General features: G+C 54.6%; 1 protein-coding gene across 1 annotated transcript in view; it reads right to left on the reverse strand.

Moving 5' to 3' along the window:
* TMEM132E (transmembrane protein 132E) overlaps positions 1 to 19,601 on the reverse strand; it is a 235,340-nt gene that overhangs the window by 24,431 nt on the left and 191,308 nt on the right. Inside the window, exons 3-4 of the mRNA XM_073315392.1 lie at positions 18,190 to 18,330; positions 1,964 to 2,156 (exon numbers count right to left, since the gene is read on the reverse strand). Of these exons, the coding sequence (XP_073171493.1) occupies positions 1,964 to 2,156; positions 18,190 to 18,330 (334 nt within the window). The remainder of the gene's footprint in view (positions 1 to 1,963; positions 2,157 to 18,189; positions 18,331 to 19,601) is intronic.

Consider the following 19,601-nt stretch of genomic DNA (forward strand, 5'->3'; position numbering starts at 1 on the left):
ACCCCACTCCAGAGGGGCACTCTACAGCCGGCGAGGTGCAAGGAATGGGCCCCAAATGTGTGCGTGCGTGTCTGCAGGTGACTCAGTGGGGGGGCGCTCTCCTCTGGGAGTCAGCACCGCACCCAATACCTGGGGCTGTGCCAGGGTTGGGGGCGCTGGGCCCCCCCTTTATTTTATAATGCCACATCGAAGGCAGTCCTGCCCGCTCACGGTCATTGCACTTGTGATGCCGTCTCAATCCCCTCGCTCTGAGACCACCGGGGCCTCGCAAGCTCTTAAAAACTTCAAAGAACAAGAGCAGTATGGATGGAGGGCAAGTCTAATTGCAAACCGGTTAATTATGCAAACATGGAAATCCGATACAGAAATTAAATTGGCTGCTTCGTAGCCGGCCTCGCTGGTGGAGGCGAGCCAGCAAAGATAACCTTTCAAGTAAATGAAATGGCAAGGAATCTAATCTGCCTTCCTGGCAGCCTGTGATGTGATTGTCTTTGATGGAGGGATAGCTGGCTCGCTCTCATCCCATGGGCGGGTCTCCACGGAGCGGGAGAGTTTCTGGGCACCGGCTCAGCTTCCACCCCCTCCCCCCCGCCCCAGCACAGACCTTCTTTAACTAAGATCTTAAAGTGCAAGAAGAGCCTCCCATCACTCAGTTACCCCAGTTACCAGGGGCAGGACTCTACGGGCAGATCCCACACGCTACTTTCACAACCCATGGAAGCGGCACGTCTACACTGCAATAAAAGACCCATGGCTGGTCCAGGTCAGCTGACTCGGGCTTGGGCTGCAGGGCTATAAAACTGCCATGTAAATCTTTGGGCTCAGGCTGGAGCTGGGCTCTCAGACCCCAACTGGACGGGAATACCAAGGCCAGACCTTGATCTCAATGACAATCTGGAGTCGCTCCCATAGGATTACTGGTGTAAATGGGATCCGAACCAACTGGAAACTCCCCTCCTTGTTTTTAACCCTGGGAGGGAGAGTTGTCTAGTGGGTTAGAGCAAAGGACGGGGAGTCAGGACTCCTGGGTTCCACAACTGGTTCTGTGAGCAAATGTGATAGAGGGGTTATAGGAGGGAACTGGGAATAATGACTCCTAGGTTCTGCTCCCAGCCCTGCCGCTGGCTGCTCATGTGTGATCTTCGGAGAAACATGTTGCTGCTCTGTGCCTCAGTTTCCCCATCAATTAATGGGGCCATCATCAGAAACCAGTGGAGCAGATGGGGCCCAACCCCTTGAGCTCAGGTGTGTTTGCTGACGGGGATGGCTAAGAGCTGGCTCAGCATGCCTGCTCCATATCCACCAGCCCAGGCCCCAGCTGTGGGTGGTTACAGCCCCCACAGAACAGCCGGCAGTGCTGGGCTGCCGGGTGAGAGCCTTCCATCTCGTGTCCCCCACCCCACCAGTGAAGGGGACTGATCAGGGGCCCTGGTGGGCTGTGCCCAGTTTCTCTGAGCAGGGATTCAGGGGCTGCTGGGGGCTGGACATGCCTCACGCCCCGCACCACAAGGAAACAGACATCACTGCCCCGGGGGAGGCGTGTGGCCCAAGGCCCAGCAGCCGGCAGAGGCCAGCTGAGACTCTGCCCCAGCCCAGGGCGGGTGCTCACACCAGGCAAGGCCAGTACCGGTGCGGCGCGAGGGTGTGTTACGGGGGCACGCGCCAAGGTGTGTGGTTAGCTTTGTGTGTGTGTCCCCGCTTGGATATTGTGGAGGGAAGAGGTGCGCGTGTGCGGCATGGTACAGGTGGGTGTGTATGCAAGAATATGAGGAGGAGAGGTGTAAAGTGAGCGAGTGCCGTGGGTTTAGAGCGCGTGAGTGGGGGAAGCGGTCTGGTTTGCGTGCCGTTGGGGGGGGGTGGTGGTGCGGGGTGTGTGCCTTCACATTGGGAACGCAGGGGGCCACCTGGAACCCCGCACAGCCCTGCCCCGGGGGCGGCGGAGGAACTGTCCAAGCTCACTCACCATGGCCAGGGGCACGATGGCGCGGATGTCCCTCTGAATGACCGTCAGCTCTGTCACCACCCTCTCCAGGTCGGGCGGCGGGTTGCGGCCCCGGTAGTCGATATGCCACATGATGCGCCGCGTCACGGACTGGCTGGTGAAATTCTCCATCTCAAAGTCCAGCTGCATGATCTCGTAGGAGGAGTCCCCGTCCCTGCGAGGAGACAGAGGGCAGCCGCGGTCAGCTGCCGGCCAGGCCTTGCTGGAACACATTAGGAAACTCAGGCCCCCATGGCATGACCCCAGGGCTGGGGGGGTTTGTCCCTAGCCTTGTGGAAAAACCCCACGGAACTAAAGCGAGAGGAAACCAATCAGGCCTTCCAGAAACGGAATGAAGGACCCGAAAATCCTGAAGATCTTCTTTGGCGCAACGCGACCGAGCTCTTCAGCGGGGAGAGAACTCGCTATTACCCGACAGCACCGTTCTGGTTCTCTACTGAGTTCTCTACAGAGGCCCAAGCAACGGGACTTCCAAGGGCTCCGCTCTCCTGTCTTAGCTCTGTGCAAGGGAGTTGACGGAGGAATTAACCATGCAGCTGCCATGCGGGCAGCCAACCGGTGAGAACGAATGACTTGCCGGCCAGGGACCAGGGCGCTGCCCTGTACTTGGGGACGCTTTCTGGCTCGGGATGTGGCTGCATTTACCTCTCTAATCTGCTCCTGAGATTTCATTTTATCTCCTGAAAGTCAAGCCAAAGGGCCAAAGGGCCAAAGGGCAGCAGATAAGGAGAGAGGCCTCTTGCCGTGAGATGGCATTGGCGCGGGGAAGGCTTCATGGCCAAACTTGCTGTGTGCTTAATAACAGAGAGCTTTTTCCTCAGTGGATCCCATTATCCCCCTGGAGAAACTGAGGCACAGAAAGGGGGAAGTCACTTGCCCAAGATCACCCAGCAGAGCTGGGAATAAAATCCAGGTCTTCTGAGTCCCAGGGCCGCACTGTACCCACTAGGCAACACTGCCCCCTCCCCAGCTTACCAAACTTGGTTTCTGTTCACAGCAAGGTCAGAGGAACCTAAGCGTAGCCACTAATCCATCCAGTGGCCAGGGCCTGCAAAGGAAGGGGCCACCCCCTAGTGGACAGTTATGGAATGATCTGCCCCGGGGGGCTGTTCCGCTGATAAGTGGGCCTTTCGCTCGAATCCCGCCTATCCTGTGGGCAGGTTATAGATCCAACAGAACTTTTTTAGAAGAATGGGGATTTCCACACCCCTAGTACCATGGCCCTTCCCACTCTGCAGCTCGGCATTCCACTTGGCTGCTGCCCTCCACCCCAGAGGTGGCTGCATTCCCCTGGACCCCTATGTGGTTTGCAAAGCACTGGATGGAAATGCAGAATATTCCAGGACGAGTGGGGTGCCATGCTAGAGAAGTTGCCGCTCTCTAAGGGCCGTGGGCGCAGAGCTCTGCAGCCAGGACTCCGAGGTGTCACCGAATCATAGAATAGAATCATTCATAGATGGAAGCCAAAGGGGCTGTTCGGCCAGTCACATTCCTTGCTGTAACTGCGCCTGGATATGGTTTTTTTTAAAACAGAGGTCTCTTCCCTGCTTCAATTTCCTCTAACGGCAGTGCAGTTCTGCCCTCCATGGGGCGGCCTCCCACTCTTCGCTCCCAAGGTACGCCATGACCCAGTGGGATTGCTCCAGGGGTATTACACGCCAGCCTCCCGTTGCTCGACCGCCCTTCCATTCTTCTCCGCAGCACCGGCCGTGCGCAGCGAAGAGGCTGCTGCTCCCAGAGATCAGAGCCCCAGGTTGGAATCAGCGACATCCGGTCGAGTTCGCCGAATCCTCTCAGTCTGATGCGCCCGAGGTTGGCGGGCGGCTCGTCGGTTTCGGCGGCTCCCTGCTGCACCCAGGGGTGGGGCACTGAGGAGCCATCCGCGGGGCCATTCCAAACGAAATGCCCCCCTCTGCTCAGAGACCCACAGCAGGGCACCACTGGGGTCCCACGGCCAGGCTCAGGATGGAGATGGATCTATCCAGGAGGGCACGGGTAACAGATTGCCCAGTGCCAGGCGCAGTGTCCCATTTGGGTCACACTAACCTGGGTGCTAGCCCAGTACCCTCAGCCCAGGGCACTAGGAACAGGATGCCAGCCTGCAACCCACCAGGCAGCCCTCACGTTCCCAGCCCTGCAGTGCCAGGCCGAGTGCCCACCTTTACCCGGCACCAGCATCTCCAGCTCTGCCTGGGTCCCTGCTGCGTAGAAACAAGCGAGTGCCCGTCATGCCCCTCTCCCCCGGCCCAACATGAGACGCCCTGGAGCTGTCACCATCCGATGCCCGGTTCCCCAGCCTGACCTGAGCAGTCTGGAAGGAACTGCAGGAGGCTATTAGTAAGCGGGCTGCCGGCTGTCAGTGCCTGTCAGCATCGCATTACAAACCTCTCTGCCCCCGGGGTCCCTGCCGCACAGCCCCGGCACCGTCCTGGAGCTCTCCTCACCGTGGGAAAAGCCTGTTTGCTGCGCAGATCAGATGCCACGTGGACACGTCTCAGCTAGTCAATTCCCTGCCGCTGCACGGGCTCAGGCATTGGTGCCCCTCAGTGCCACGCAGTCCCCGCCTGTGGTACACTCCAGCTCAGTCTCATGAGGCCTGAAATGCTTTGGGCTAATTAGCGTCACCAGGCTCAACATGGGGGTAGCGGGTGACATTTGCGGGCCAGGAACGTAGCTGTGACAATGCTGACGAATTATCATATGTATGAACTCAGCACCTGGAAGCCCCAGCCCTGAGCCAGGACCCCATTGTGCTCGGTGCTGTACAAATACAGAGCAACAGGCCAGGAGGTCACGCCACATGATGCAATGATCCCTTCTGGCCGGAAACGCTATTCTCCGCATCCCAAATGTTTTCGGTGCTGACTCTAGCCTAGGGTGACCAGATGTCCCCATTTTATAGGGACAGTCCCGATATTTAGGGCTTTATCTTATATAGGCTCCTATTACCCCCCACCCCCTGTCCCGATTTTTCACACTTGCTGTCTGGTCACCCTAATCTAGCCAGGAGCTATTTGCTTCAGCCCCAGGCTCTCCAGGGGACCGGCGTTAACGTCTCAAATGTCTGGAGGTCTGGGCGAGCCAAATGTTGAGTGCAGAGCAAGCCAAGAGTGCACGAGTGAAATCAAAGGGGTGCTGGATGCACACACCCCTCCCCTATGGAATAGCCCCCTCGTAAATCATTGCAGCCCCGAACCCCCCATGCATGGCACAAAGCAGACACAGGGCAGCAGACGCTGGCTCTGAAGCCATGCCCGCCCATGGCAATCGTGGGAGCGGGGACTCTCAAACCTGATGCGGTACAAAAGAGCCGGGGGTAAGAGGAGCGGTCAGGGCACGCACACACCCCGCTGCTGCTCCTGCTTGGGAAACCTCGCAGGACAATCAGGGCCACTGGTGATCCTGGAAACAGGTTCTAGAGGAATAGCACCTGAAAGCCGACATCTCTGCAAGCACGGCCCTCTTTGTGCGAATCCTGGTTTGCACCAGTGGACAGGGGAGCCAAATCCAAGCCACAATGTGTGTAGATTGCAATACACGTCTGCGACCAAGGCATTGCTATACTGGACGCAGCCTGTCTAACAGCCTGTCTCCATCCACGGCAAGTCCCAGCTGTCGCAGGGGAAACGCAAGTCACCCCAAAGGAGGCAGTTCGGGGATAACCTGCCTCAGACAAAACCTATTCTACCAGCCCCATTGGTTAGACAGGTTTCAGAGTAACAGCCGTGTTAGTCTGTATTCGCAAAAAGAAAAGGAGTACTTGTGGCACCTTAGAGACTAACCAATGTATTTGAGCATGAGCTTTCGTGAGCTACAGCTCACTTCATCGGATGCATACTGTGGAAACTGCAGAAGACATTATATACACAGAGACCATGAAACAATACCTCCTCCCACCCCACTCTCCTGCTGGTAATAGCTTATCTAAAGTGATCATCAAGTTGGGCCATTTCCAGCACAAATCCAGGTTTTCTCACCCTCCGCCCCCCCGCCCCCCAAACTCACTCTCCTGCTGGTAATAGCCCATCCAAAGTGACCACCCTCTTCAAAATGTGTATGATAATCAAGGTGGGCCATTTCCAGCACAAATCCAGGTTTTCTCCCCCCCCCCTCCAAAAACCACACACACAAACTCACTCTCCTGCTGGTAATAGCTCATCCAAAGCAACCACTCTCCCTACAATGTGCATGATAATCAAGGTGGGCCATTTCCAGCTCAAATCCAGGTTTTCTCACCCCCCCCCACACACACAAACTCACTCTCCTGCTGGCAATAGCTCATCCAAACTGACCACTCTCCTTACAATGTGCATGATAATCAGGGTGGGCCATTTCCAGCATAAATCCAAGTTTAACCAGAACGTCGGGGGGGAGGAGGGGGAGAAAAAAACAAGGGGAAATAGGCTACCTTGCATAATGACTTAGCCACTCCCAGTCTCTATTTAAGCCTAAATTAATAGTATCCAATTTGCAAATGAATTCCAATTCAGCAGTTTCTCGCTGGAGTCTGGATTTGAAGTTTTTTTGTTGTAAGATAGCGACCTTCATGTCTGTGATTGCGTGACCAGAGAGATTGAAGTGTTCTCCGACTGGTTTATGAATGTTATAATTCTTGACATCTGATTTGTGTCCATTTATTCTTTTACGTAGAGACTGTCCAGTTTGACCAATGTACATGGCAGAGGGGCATTGCTGGCACATGATGGCATATATCACATTGGTGGATGTGCAGGTGAACGAGCCTCTGATAGTGTGGCTGATGTGATTAGGCCCTTTGATGGTGTCCCCTGAATAGATATGTGGGCACAGTTGGCAACGGGCTTTGTTGCAAGGATAGGTTCCTGGGTTAGTGGTTCTGTTGTGTGGTATGTGGTTGTTGGTGAGTATTTGCTTCAGGCTGGGGGGCTGTCTGTAGGCAAGGACTGGCCTGTCTCCCAAGATTTGTGAGAGTGTTGGGTCATCCTTCAGGATAGGTTGTAGATCCTTAATAATGCGTTGGAGGGGTTTTAGTTGGGGGCTGAAGGTGACGGCTAGTGGCGTTCTGTTATTTTCTTTGTTAGGCCTGTCCTGTAGTAGGTGACTTCTGGGAACTCTTCTGGCTCTATCAATCTGTTTCTTCACTTCCGCAGGTGGGTATTGTAGTTGTAAGAATGCTTGACAGAGATCTTGTAGGTGTTTGTCTCTGTCTGAGGGGTTGGAGCAAATGCGGTTGTATCGCAGAGCTTGGCTGTAGACGATGGATCGTGTGGTGTGGTCAGGGTGAAAGCTGGAGGCTTGTAGGTAGGAATAGCGGTCAGTAGGTTTCCGGTATAGGGTGGTGTTTATGTGACCATTGTTCATTAGCACCGTAACGTCCAGGAAGTGGATCTCTTGTGTGGACTGGACCAGGCTGAGGTTGATGGTGGGATGGAAATTGTTGAAATCATGGTGGAATTCCTCAAGGGCTTCTTTTCCATGGGTCCAGATGATGAAGTTGTCATCCATATAGCGCAAGTAGAGTAGGGGCTTTAGGGGACGAGAGCTGAGGAAGCGTTGTTCTAAGTCAGCCATAAAAATGTTGGCATCCTGTGGGGCCATGCGGGTACCCATAGCAGTGTCGCTGATCTGAAGGTCTACATTGTCCCCAAATGTAAAATAGTTATGGGTGAGGACAAAGTCACAAAGTTCAGCCATGAAGTCGGAGGGTTTATATCCCTCCCAAGCTGTTGACTTTTAACCCTTTCTGTAATCTGGATATTCTCACCATCCATATAAATGTCCAATCCTCTTTTGAAACCTGCTAAGCTCCTGGCTTCAGCACTACTTACTGTGGTCATGAGTTCCACAGGCTAATTGTATTTAAAAGCATTTCCTTTTATCCCTCTTACATCTCCTTCTTTCCACTGAATGTCCCCGTCTTTGTGTTATGAGCCAGGGCAATCACAAGCTCTGGATTTCCCTTCCTTACACCATTCATTACTTTGGATAGCTCTGCCACGCCCTTTCTTACCTGTCTCCACAATCATTGCATTTGGCCACGGGGCTTGCAGAGGGCACAAGGGTGAGGCGGACCAAGCATTTGTGGACTCCACTTTTGCACCAGAGGTTTGTCCCTAGAATCAGGAAGTGATCCTGACTAGGCTCAAAAGTGAAAATGACTCTCGCTGCCCATTGAGAGAAATGGAAACCAGATTCAAAGCGCTGACGTGGGGAAAAAGTCAGGGAGATTTTGGAAATGCTTTCAGCGTTAACAATCTAAGGGATCATTTATAAGCTAAGCCAGGCTGATCTATATTTTTATATATCCATATGATTTTTGACCTGGCATTGTCCCTTTCCTAGAGAAATAATTAACACCTAAGGTCTGAGCGGGCTGCAGCTGATGAGCAATTGATTTCTCATTGTGTAACACTTATTGAGAATGCACCATTGATCTGGGGATGTTTTACATGGCCAGTTTCACTCCTATAAATATATAATGAACAAAAGGAGAAAAATATGGGAGTGAGCCTTCTGCTCTCAGCTCCCAGAGACGCCTGTGATCTTGCAATCCATGACTCCCTGGCACCTGGCCCTGTGCTCTCACCCAGCCTGGTGCAGTCTTTTCGGTATGTGACTGGCAGAGTTCAACACTCCTTTGCCGAAGTTTGCCGTTGTGTGAAATCCCGTCCCGAAGGCGCGTCTCCTCACAGAGTTCCTGTCCCATCGCCCGCAGAGAGGCTGGGACAGGAATAACTGGGAGCGACCCCACCGTGCTGTGTCCCATTCCCTACAGCGTCTTCTTCTGGGACAGCTTGGGACTGGAATAAGCAGGTGCTCCGCGCAGCAGCCAGCATGACTCCCCCACTCCCCACAGCACCCCCTGCTGGGACAAGTTGGGACTGGAGTAACTGCTCCTACCCTGCTCCCTGCAGCGCCTTCTGCAGGGAGAAGCCTTCGAACTCAACCCTACACTGGCTTCAAATGCCAAGAACCATTAAATCCTTTTATGCTGAGGGGAAAACGGGCTTTAGTCATTTATACTTTCCATTACATTCATATTTGATCAAGTTGTTTTCCTAAAAGGTGATCGTAATCACTTTAAATTCATCTTCCGTCTCTAACCTTTCAAGGCTCATTTTAATCTACATGTGGGGGTGGGGGTGGGGGTTGGGAAGCCCGTCAGCATCTCTCCTTCCCTTGGCCAGCCCTTCATCTCATAAAAAGAAAATATTACTGCCATAAAACCTCCCTAGCTCCCAGATAAAGAGCCACTCACCCTCTGGGATCTAGGGACTTCCATGTAAGCGGGTGCTGCTTTCATAACCCTGCATTGCTCCAGCTGCTAACATCTGCACTCAGGGAAACAGAAGGAAGGCAGGTTCGTGCCCTGGGAATCCCAGCCCCAAGCAGCGGGGAGAGGAAGATGATCAGGATTTAGCATGGTGAACGCTCCCCCAGCCAGCTAAGGGTGAGAGCTGAGTGTCAGCCCCCCCCACCCCATCTCAAGGTAGCCAAAGGCAGGCTCAATTTTCAGGGGAGGGAGAAGCTGCAAAGGTTTCAATCCCTGGGGTGCTGACCGGGTGGCAGAGCTCAGGGGCTCTGCCCTGCCCTGCAGAGCTTCCCAGGAGCTGGTAAGTTCCAATCAGAGTTGAGGCAAAGTGTGTGTGTGTGCGAGGGGGTCATGGACCATCTGCCCCATGAGAAATCCTGTCATTTCAAAATCTGTTTTTGTTCTAAATCGGAGGAAAAGTCAAAAAGGTTGAATGGTCCCCCGGAATGGAGATTCCACAAACATTCATTTTGGAAACACCAGATTGGTTCATTTTGGCAAGGACAAGATGAACTGTGGGGCGGCGGGGTGGGCGGGGATTTCATTCTCACAATCGTCAAAGCGCTGTATAAAGGCTACCTCAGGAGATGGTAACACTGGTGAAAACCAATGTCTCCCTAGAAGCAATGGTTCGGTGCGATCTGCTCAGACAGGGTCTTGTGTCTTTTGGATCTGATCCTTTCCTGCCAGCACCCTGAATAGCCCTTGGCACCCAGGCATAGCGAATGCCATCTGGACTTGGTAGCATTTAACAGCTGCAGCTGGTTATGCATGGTGCAAGTGGGGAACCAGCCTCTGTAGGGAGTACGTGCTATGCCAGGCTAGACCTGCTGGTGGCATCCTGATGTCCTCACATCTGCTGTAACCCACATGACGTGCATGCCCTGAGGTACTAGGGGTCAGCTCCCCAGCTACTGTGAATTGACGATGCTTTATTAAAATCAGTGGGACTAAGCCAATTCACACCCTACGGCCAGCACCTGGGCTCTCTGAGTAGCTGCTGTGTGTGAGCTGGAGCTGTGAAAGTGGGCTAAAGACCCGGCTTTTTGGGATCTGTCCTACGCCAGAACCTGTGGCTGCTGTGGGAGCAGAGGAAGCGGGGCTATGCAGCTGCAGCCTTGTCCAGCTAGACTGTGAGCTCACCAGGGGAAGGACTATCTCTTACTGTGGGTTTGTGCAGTGCCTGGTACAATGGGCCCCCCGGCGGCTATAGGAATATGCAGCAGGGCTGGTCAATGAATTTCCTGCTCAGTGTTTTCCTGTTGGAAAATGGGGTTTCGCTGAAATCAAAATGAAACATTTAATTTCAGATCAATAATAAATCTATGCCTGTCTTGGCTTCTGTGGTGCCTCATGGGAGCTGTAGTTCCAGGCATCTCAGTCCCCAGTGTCCTCTATGGGCTCTGCTCCCCAAAAGGACTACACTTCCCATGATGCACCATGATCTGGCTCATGGCTGAGCTGTCACAGTGCCTCATGGGAGTTGTAGTTCCACATCCCTCATGACCCCAGCGTGCCCTAGACTACATTTCCCATGATGCATTGTGATCTCTCCCGGTGGCTGAGTTCCTGTGGTGCATCATGGGAGTCCCATTTCATGTACACATTACCCATAGACATTTTTCAGTAGTTTCCATTCCATGAGACATTTTGATATTTCTGTGCTTTGTCCTGATGTCAGAAAACATTCTGATATTCTGGAGTTTCCCACGGGATGAAAATTCCATGTTTTGATCAATTCCAGTAAAGTGTCCGGGCCTGAACCTGCAAGATGCTGAGCGCTCCCTGTAGGCCCAGAATATTGAGGGTCAGGATCTTTTATTAGGATCAATGCACTATGCTATGTCCACTCTCTTTGTACCTGGGGTCCCTGTGCTGCTATGTGATTGGGTCTCTATGCTCTTTGTTGCCATTAGCTGCTGTGTTCTGCCATTGCTCCTTTCCTTTGGATTGAAGTTTTCCACAAATTGCACCAAACAAGAGGAACCTTCATTCCCAACAATCCAAACCTCTCACTCGTTAGTCGGATCCATAGGTAGTGAAACACAAGGGTGGTGGAAGCTGGGAAGCACGATACTCAACTGAAGTATTTTGGGGGCTCTGCCTCCGTGCTCCTGCACACTCAGGGCTGTGTGGGGAGTGAGAGTGGGATTCAGAGATGCTGGAGCAGCTGTAGTCATGCTCAGGATCAGGCTGAGGGACCCAGAAACAGATAATCCTAGAGTGATCCGGCTGTCCCCCTCCCCTCGCTTAGCCTCCAGATGTCCCCTCTTTCCCCATCCTATCCCTCCCCAGCCACAAGGATCTCTGCCCCCAACCCACTCACAGTACAATGCAAAGCACTGCAATCTGGACATTTTTCAATTAATCCACGTTATACACATGTAAACACATCACTGAGGTTCAGGAACCAAATTAGGGACCTCATCACCTTTCCCAGGCACTAGGAGGCCTAATGGACAGGTGCGGGCTTGCTGCTCATAACTGGGCTCCTGGTTAGGTTCCAGATCGGTGAAGACTGGAAAAAAATATGATTATTTGTCAACAGCGCATTTGAAAAAATGCCCGGAACTGTGTGTGTTTGCAAACAGCCTTGAGCAACTCACCCAGCTTACGTAGCTGGGCAAATAATGAAACTGTCCCCACATCCTCACTCCCATGGGTTGTCAGCAGGGTCTGAATCAAAGATCTGCAGCTCCGAAAGCACAAGCGTGCGAGCTGAAGGAATACAATAACTCTTTTAGCTAGTTGCAGTAATAGGCTGTAACCCTGTCCGTAGATGGGCCACTGAAAGAGGACGCACAACACATTTTAGCAGCACGTTACAAACCCACCATATTGCAGCTGAATCATTAATTAGGAGGATAATGTGAAATTGATCATGTAAATGGTTCCACCATCTCTGGCTGCTGAAGTGAAGTGTACTGACTCTGGATTTACTCCCACATAAACAAGAACAGAACGGGAACAGCCACAGCGGCTCAGACCAGGGGTCCACCTAGCCCAGCGTCCTGTGTCTGACACTGCTTAGCATCAGCTGCTTGAGAGGATGGCGTGTTCGTTTAGTGTGCTCTACAGAGCCCCCTGCTGAAAAGGTTAACAAAGGCAGCTGCACACTCACTTGGGTCTCGAATGCAGATGTGTGTATTGAATTATCTAATGCTTCAAACTCAATGAGCTGCCCGTTCCCGCTCCCTTTCTTCGTTCACTTCTGCTGCATTTCCCTGTGTCCAAGCCCATCCTGCCCCATGGGCTTAGAGGTGAACTGCTGAAGTGGACATTCCTATGGCAATCAGTTTTAGTCAATTTTTCTTAACTAGATTTTAAACTCTCCAGCGATGAGACTGTCTCCTTTTATGTTTATGCAGAGCACCTAGCACAACGAGACCTTGATTGGGGCCTCCAGCAGCTACCGCTGCATACATTAGTTGATTAATTAACTAATCGTGACAATTAATTATTTATTTCTGAACATAAATCACAACTGATTTAACTGTTGCTAAGTTAGCTGGATCAGTAACCTCCTAGAGGCCAGGTCTTATGTTAACTGATGTCTGTAAGGAGCTGTGTGAGTGTGACTTGCTATATTAATAATATTTAATAAATAAGTAATGGTAACAATGATGTTCTTTCTTTCCCACCCTGTGAAATCCTCCATCACTTCCTGATTTACTATGGAAATCTCAGGGTGCTTAAGTATCTGGCACCATCATGGGATGGAGGGACACTGATCTTCCTAAGCAGGAGGCGTTTACTAAAGAAATCGACAGCAGCTATAGGTGCAAATAAACACGCTTCCACACAACTTGAGTTCCAGCTTGGTTGCCTTTGTTTCCCAGGGACCAGATCCTGGAACTCTACATCACAGAGCCATCTAGTGGCTGATTGATATACTGCAAGGAAACCTCCTCATCAGAAATGCACATTCTAGGGTTTCTTTTAGCAAACTGTGAAGTGCCATTGGATTATTAACTACGGCAGATTAAAACCAATGATGGTGGTCAATAGCTCCCCCAGACTGGGCATAAGGGGTGTCCAGTGCCTACATCTAAGCCTACCTCTATTTCCAGCTTAGCTTTCAGTCCCCCTTCAAGGCTGAGGAAACTCTCCTGAGCATCTGGACTTGTCTTTCCTCAAGGAATTCACAAGCTGTTCTTTCAATTAAAAACTCCCTCACACCAAACACTTATCAGGCATTCCCACCGGGTGAGCTGAACAGAATTAGCCCTTGGATAGCCACCTCTGGCTTCCCTTGGCTTCTTGAGGCTGGGAGGGGTGTTGTGGGGTGATCTTCCCAGCTCACCATGCAGCCAGCTTCCAGCTCCTCCCGTTCTGGCATCATCCTCCACAAATGTGACGCCAGCTAAATTGGCACCGAAGAGACAGGTGGCAAAGGAAGACACAAATCAGAGAAGGGCTCCATCTAGTCCAGCTGCTCTGGTGAATCCTGGACCAGGCTCTGATTAACAGGAAGAGTCTTGGCTTTTCTGCATCGGGACAGAAGAAACTCCACTGGCCGCATGGAGGAAAGTGCCTGTGGAACTCCAGGAGACATGGATCCCAGAATTCCCACCACCCTGAGATACCCTTAAGGACAGCCCCAAGATCCCTGCCACCATGCACGTGAACTCCGGCTCCACGCCTGTTATCGGGGATACACCCAAAAGTCATTCTCTTCTCCATGAAGCCCCCTACCCAGGCGAGCTGCAGATCACCAGGCACTCTGCTGACAGGCCGGTAGAGTCACTTTCATGCAGCTCAGCATGACTCTGGAGAGTGGCTTATCCCTAGCTGGGGCCGCCTCCGCCACCCAAGAGCATTGTCACGCTTGCACAGTGGGGTAGCAACACCTCCCAGCTGGGGAACTGGGCCAGGGCCCCGGGAGGCCAGCCTGTGCCCACTTACACACCACGTCAACTGGTAGAGGGCAGGCCTGGGATTGGGTTGAGCAATGACATCAGTCCTCGGCGTTAGCTTTGTGAGAACCCAGCTGCAGAGATGAGAGGCACGAAGGGGCAATCCCTGAGCAGGCCCCGATCCCTGTCTGTTCCCCTGCTGCAGGTGTTTGTGATCGCTGCATGGCACAAAGGGTTAATCTCGCAGAATGGATGCTCTCAAAGGAGCAGGAAACTCCAACTCCCAACCCCCACCTGCCCCACACTCCTGTAACCTGGCCCCCTGGGCCCCCGTATCTCGAGTGACTCTAGCTAGCACCTAGAGCAACCTATTGCCTCTTGGGGCTTCTAATTCCTGGGCTAAGGAGCTGCCCGTAGAAGCAGAGGCCCCTATGAACTAAGCGAGTTCAACGGGAGGGTTTTAACAGAGCCTGCTGGGGTTCCCGTTGGATCGTCTCCTGGCCCACTGCCATTCTGCAGGCCCCAGCTGGGTCTCACTGGGCGCGGGGCTCCCCACGGCCATCCCGCTCCATGCATTCCCATACGGCACAAAGCAACAGTCCCGGCTTGTCGTCTCCCCAGACACAGGCGCGAAGGGGCAGCGTCCGTGATCAGTGCTCCGTCCAGAAACTCTGCCCCGGCCCTGTTAAACCAGCCAGAGGATCCCAACCCCTGATGGACTCTGCCTCCAAGCTGGCCCCATGCCCACGTGGGCCGGAGAGCCTCTTCCTGGGAACCAACAGCTTTGCCACTGCACAACCCACTGTCAGTGCCATCCCAGCTGCCAGGGCATAGCTGCCTGTGGTTTGGGAGATGCTTCCCTATAGGGCAGGTTATTGCACAACTCTAGGCTATGGGGTTTCTCACACTGTCCTTGGCAGCACCGTGGGAGACAGGCCACCAGAGCTGGCCAGGCTAATCCCCTGAGTGGGATCTGCCCGGCTATCTAGGGGAGCGTGTGGTGCCCAGATAAGATCTCACTGGGCAGGCAACCTGCCCCCATCGTCCCTGTATCCTGGAGACTCATGTGGCTGCTTTGGGGATCGGAGCTGCTTAGGGAGAAGGCAGCCTCTTCTCCTTCCCCAATTATCAGCTTGTCAGCAAGAGACGTGAGAGGCCTGGGGATGGATCCCTGCTGGGGTAGGCCGGGTGGGTCCTAGGCCCAGGGCACAGATCCCTGATGGAGTCACCAAATGCCCACGTGCTTAAAGAGCCAGCCCCGCACTGGGACCCCACCTAAGAACAGTGCACTGGGCAGAGGGTCCCAGTGAATAGCAAAGCCTCTCCATCCCCTCCCGGCTCTGCTGAGCTCCCAGGCCGGCCGGCTGGAGAGCAGGGGGATGGAGTGGAATTTGGGGAAGGGGATGGGAGTATACCTGGGGAGGGCAGGGTTTCCCAGGTGGCCCGTCGAGCGTGGCTGCCTGTGAGCCCCATGCAGACCGGAGCGGGGCCGCTGCCTGGATGTGAGCGCGAGGAGCTCCGCTCAGGTCTGTTGTGCAGAGATAATGAGCTCTCCTGTGGGCTAACATGCTGCACGGATGCATTCGATCAGAAGGGCAAGTCTATCAGCTCCAACACGTGCAGGCCGGGCGATCGGCGTCCGTGCAAGGCCCTGCACGTGTGCATTGTGTGCAGCTCTGGGCAGTATGTTCAGGGAAGGAGGGCAGCCGGCAAGGTACAGGCACATGCCAAATTTTAAAGGGGAAGCCTGCTGCAAGGAGACCCCACTCACCGGGGATGGATGCCCTCCCTCCTCGGAGTGGGGGATAAGAGACGCAGGGTGCGGGTGTGTTCGAGGGTGACCTCCAGGTGTCACTGCTCACACGGTGAGGCTGGCAAGAGATGAGCTTTGGTGGGTCTCGTCAGGGGATGGATGGACAGCTGGGGGTATGTGTGGCTAGGGAGAGAGACAGGGTTCTCCTGGGAGAAATGCGAGCTGCGTGGGGGAGGTGAGACAGGGAACCCCACACCGGGATTATGATTTAAAAAGCCCCAACCCAGATTCCAAGCACATGCAGGAGAACTTCAGGGCCCATCGCCCCAAAAAAACTCAGCATCCAAATGCTCCAAGCTCCCAGCATGGAGAGAGGCTGTTTCCTGGAAGGATCCCCTCCATGGCAGCCAGCCAGACGTGCTGGCAGCTGGATATCAGTGGCCTGACAGTGGAAAGCTCAACCAGTGGCCTGCTAGCTAATGCAACACAGGCAGGTCTGGGGCAGGGGAGCCCGCAGCTGATGCCAAGGGGCCAGTGCAGGTGTTTTTTACTTACCCCTGTGATCTTTCCATGGGACGGCCCTGCATGCAGGAGGGCGGCAGCCAGACTGGGCCACTGCATTCCCAGGGGCCTGGGGGAAGGTCTCTTCGCCCCCTGCCCCTCTGTGGACCCTAGAGTGCTGGTGCATCTGGTGAGGGGCAGCCGGGTGTTACGAGGCACAAAAGCGGAGCAGCCTTGGGCCTGGGGAACCCGGGTACCCCCTCCCCGTGCCTCTGTGGGGATAACAGGGCAGACACAGTCATGCTAATGGGGAGTTTAAGTGTAAGAAGTGAGCAAAAGTTTCTAAAATGTCATCACAACCTGCAACTGCAAACGCTGATGGGGAAATGGGCCGAAGAGAAACCGGGCTAGTCTGAACTGAAAAGGCCACGTTGTGGTCCACGGAGTGTTGAACTTATGCTGATGACAAGCAGGGGATGTGGAACTGGAAATTAATGACCCAAATCTAGTGTGTCAGACATTAGGCCTAATTGGGGGACAAAGCAACAAGGGGCTGGGCTATTCTGCCCATCACACCCTTCTTGGGCTCCAAAAGAAAGAGACATGGGGAGCAAGGAACAGGGAGAAGAACAGACAGAGGCTACTGGAGAGAGCTTCAGCATTATGGCTGCCAGGCCCCCCATGTCCTGGGACCCTGGACCCTCTTTGCTCTAATCTAGGGGCATGGCCCGGCCAGCGCGGGCCAGAAAGAGGGACCCAGACGACAGCAGCACCCCGACCAGCTCCAGCTGAATCCCAACTGCCCCGGGATGAAACGGGATCAGGCTGTAACAGCAGCTCCGGCCCAGCTCAGCTCGCTTCTTCCCTTTCCCCGCGAGGACAACTGTCACCAGCTTCAACACCATCGACCAGATGATCAGACAAGGGGCTTTTCCCTTCTAACGCTCTCTCCCGCTGAAGGGGAGGGGACCAAGGGATGAGGTGACAATGAAAAGCCTGATGGAACGCTTCCCACTGCCAAGGCTTTCGCTGCTTTTCCTTCTTCTCTGGATCTTTAAGAACCGGTTCCGAGGCTGTTTCATGGTGTGTTCGCCATGGGTCAGAGCAGGCCAAGCTGTCTGGACGCCACATCCCAAACCGGATGTAACGCTGGACAGTGTCTGGGTTACGGTAACATCTGTGGCCCATTTAGTCCATCTAAATTAATGCAACACCCCTCCAGAGCCCTTGGCCTAGGAGGTGGGGACAGGTCTTTCTTCAAGGCCAACCACTTTGGGGGCTGCCTCAGGGCAACACGAGACCCTGCTTCTCTTCCCCCCCTGCAATGAGCCACAAATGCTGCCCCCACCCCTGCAATGCTCCTGGACGCAGAATGGGCCTAGCCAGCCAGTGCCAAGGGCCGTGTCGCAGCGGACGGATACAGACCGCCACGGTCAGGCCCCCCAGAGGGGCGCCGCAGCGAGTGAGTCATGGAGTCTGAGGTCAAAAGGGGCCACCAGATCTCTTGTAAACCCGCGTGGAACCCAAATGCAGCCCCCTGGAGACTAAGCCACGGTGTGCCGCAGGCAGAGAACGCAAGGGAACGAGGGACACCAATGCCGCGGCAGGGAGCTGACTCGGTGAGACGTGTCCAGAGGATCCCAGCAGACGACCCGCGCCCCAAACTGTTGAGGAAGGCAAAGAACCCATCCTTGCCAACCCAAGCAGGGGGACAGTCCCTCCCGACGCCGTGACTCGGTCAGACCCTGACGCCGAGAAAGAGAAGGGGGAGCGGTGAAGCGCTTACCTAGGCAGCGCGCCGTCTATCTTGGCCACGTCGACAGTGGCTGTGGAGTGCTTCCCGCCCATCAGCAGCTCAGAGTTCACCAGCCACTGGAGGTTCCTGGATTTGGTGTTGACGAGGTTGACGCCCTTCTTGGCCTTCACCCTGCAGAGCCAGAGAGGAGAGCAAGGCTCACGTCCGCACGGCCGCCTGCCAGCGGCCACACACGGCGGGAACGATACCGGGGGGAGGGCCACCGTGTCCCAGAGCACTTTCCCTCCCTCAGGGAGCGCGGCGGACAATGTTGCGGCTGCTGGCCAGTATTCAGCTGGGGGCAGCTAGTAGCCATTAGGGTTAGAGGTAGGCCACTGGACTGGAACTCAGGAAAGAGGCGTTCTCTGCCTCAGTTTCCCCACTGGCAGACGAGGCTGATACTGCATTTCGAGGTTAGTGTGTGAGAGGTGTTATTCAGGGGCTATGAAAGCCAGGCCAAATCTCGCCCAGCCTGGCAGTGACTGAAGGTGGCTAATACTGTATTACTCAGCTTTGCAGGGGCTTATTTCAGCTTGTCTGACCCGTTGCATCACCCCCGCCAGAGAACCTCACCCAGTGATTCCTGCATCCAGCCCGTATCTTGCAGTCGAGCTAGAGAACGTCTGCGCTGGCCCGGCTTTGCGTGTGCGTGCGGTGCCCCGGGGGCCGAGGCAGGCTAGGGGGCAGTCCGGAGCTGTAGTTCAGTGCACTGCAGTGGGGCAGGGGTGAAGGATGCTGCCTATGGGTCTGGGCAGGGTGTGTCCTGACTGTGTCGGTGTGAAAGGGAGAGACTGGCCTACACAACGGATAACAGACTTACTGCTGCTACCAGCTAGGAAAGGTCTCCTTGAATTCAAGCGGGCGAGTTCTGCGTGTGTGGAAGCAACGGGCCCAAGGTCCCAGCCTGGGGGCGGGCAATGTTCGCAGCATTGGTGTCTGCAGCTCTCAGTTGTGAGGATGCGGCACCATGTGCTACCCAGAGTGCAGTCATACCCAAGGGCACACGGGGAGTCTGGGAAAGGACAGGGGTCTCTCGAGGGCCAGGCTACAGCCCTCGCTGCGGGACACTCCGTACGTTGTTATTGTAGGGCTGCCCCGGCAGACAGGGCTGCGTGCACCAAGGTTTATTTCCAGGCAAGCCCTGGGGGACGCCTCCCTCCTTCGGACGCACCGCGCAGGTCCAGGGCAGTCAGCGGCAAAGCAGACTCCCTGCCCCGCCCTCCACCAGCCCCGGGCCCATCCTCCCCTAGCCACCCTCCCTCGGCGGGACTGCAATACAGAAGCCCGCAGAGGGACTCGGGGGTCCCTGACTGCCAATTGCAGCCAGCGGCGGTGAGCGGTTCTGTGGCTTGCTGGGACCTGGATCAAGGACCCCCGACCCCAGCTCATCGCCTGTGGGATGC

Source organism: Lepidochelys kempii, chromosome 17 (assembly GCF_965140265.1).
Source record: "Lepidochelys kempii isolate rLepKem1 chromosome 17, rLepKem1.hap2, whole genome shotgun sequence".
NCBI classification, from domain to species: Eukaryota; Metazoa; Chordata; order Testudines; family Cheloniidae; genus Lepidochelys; species Lepidochelys kempii.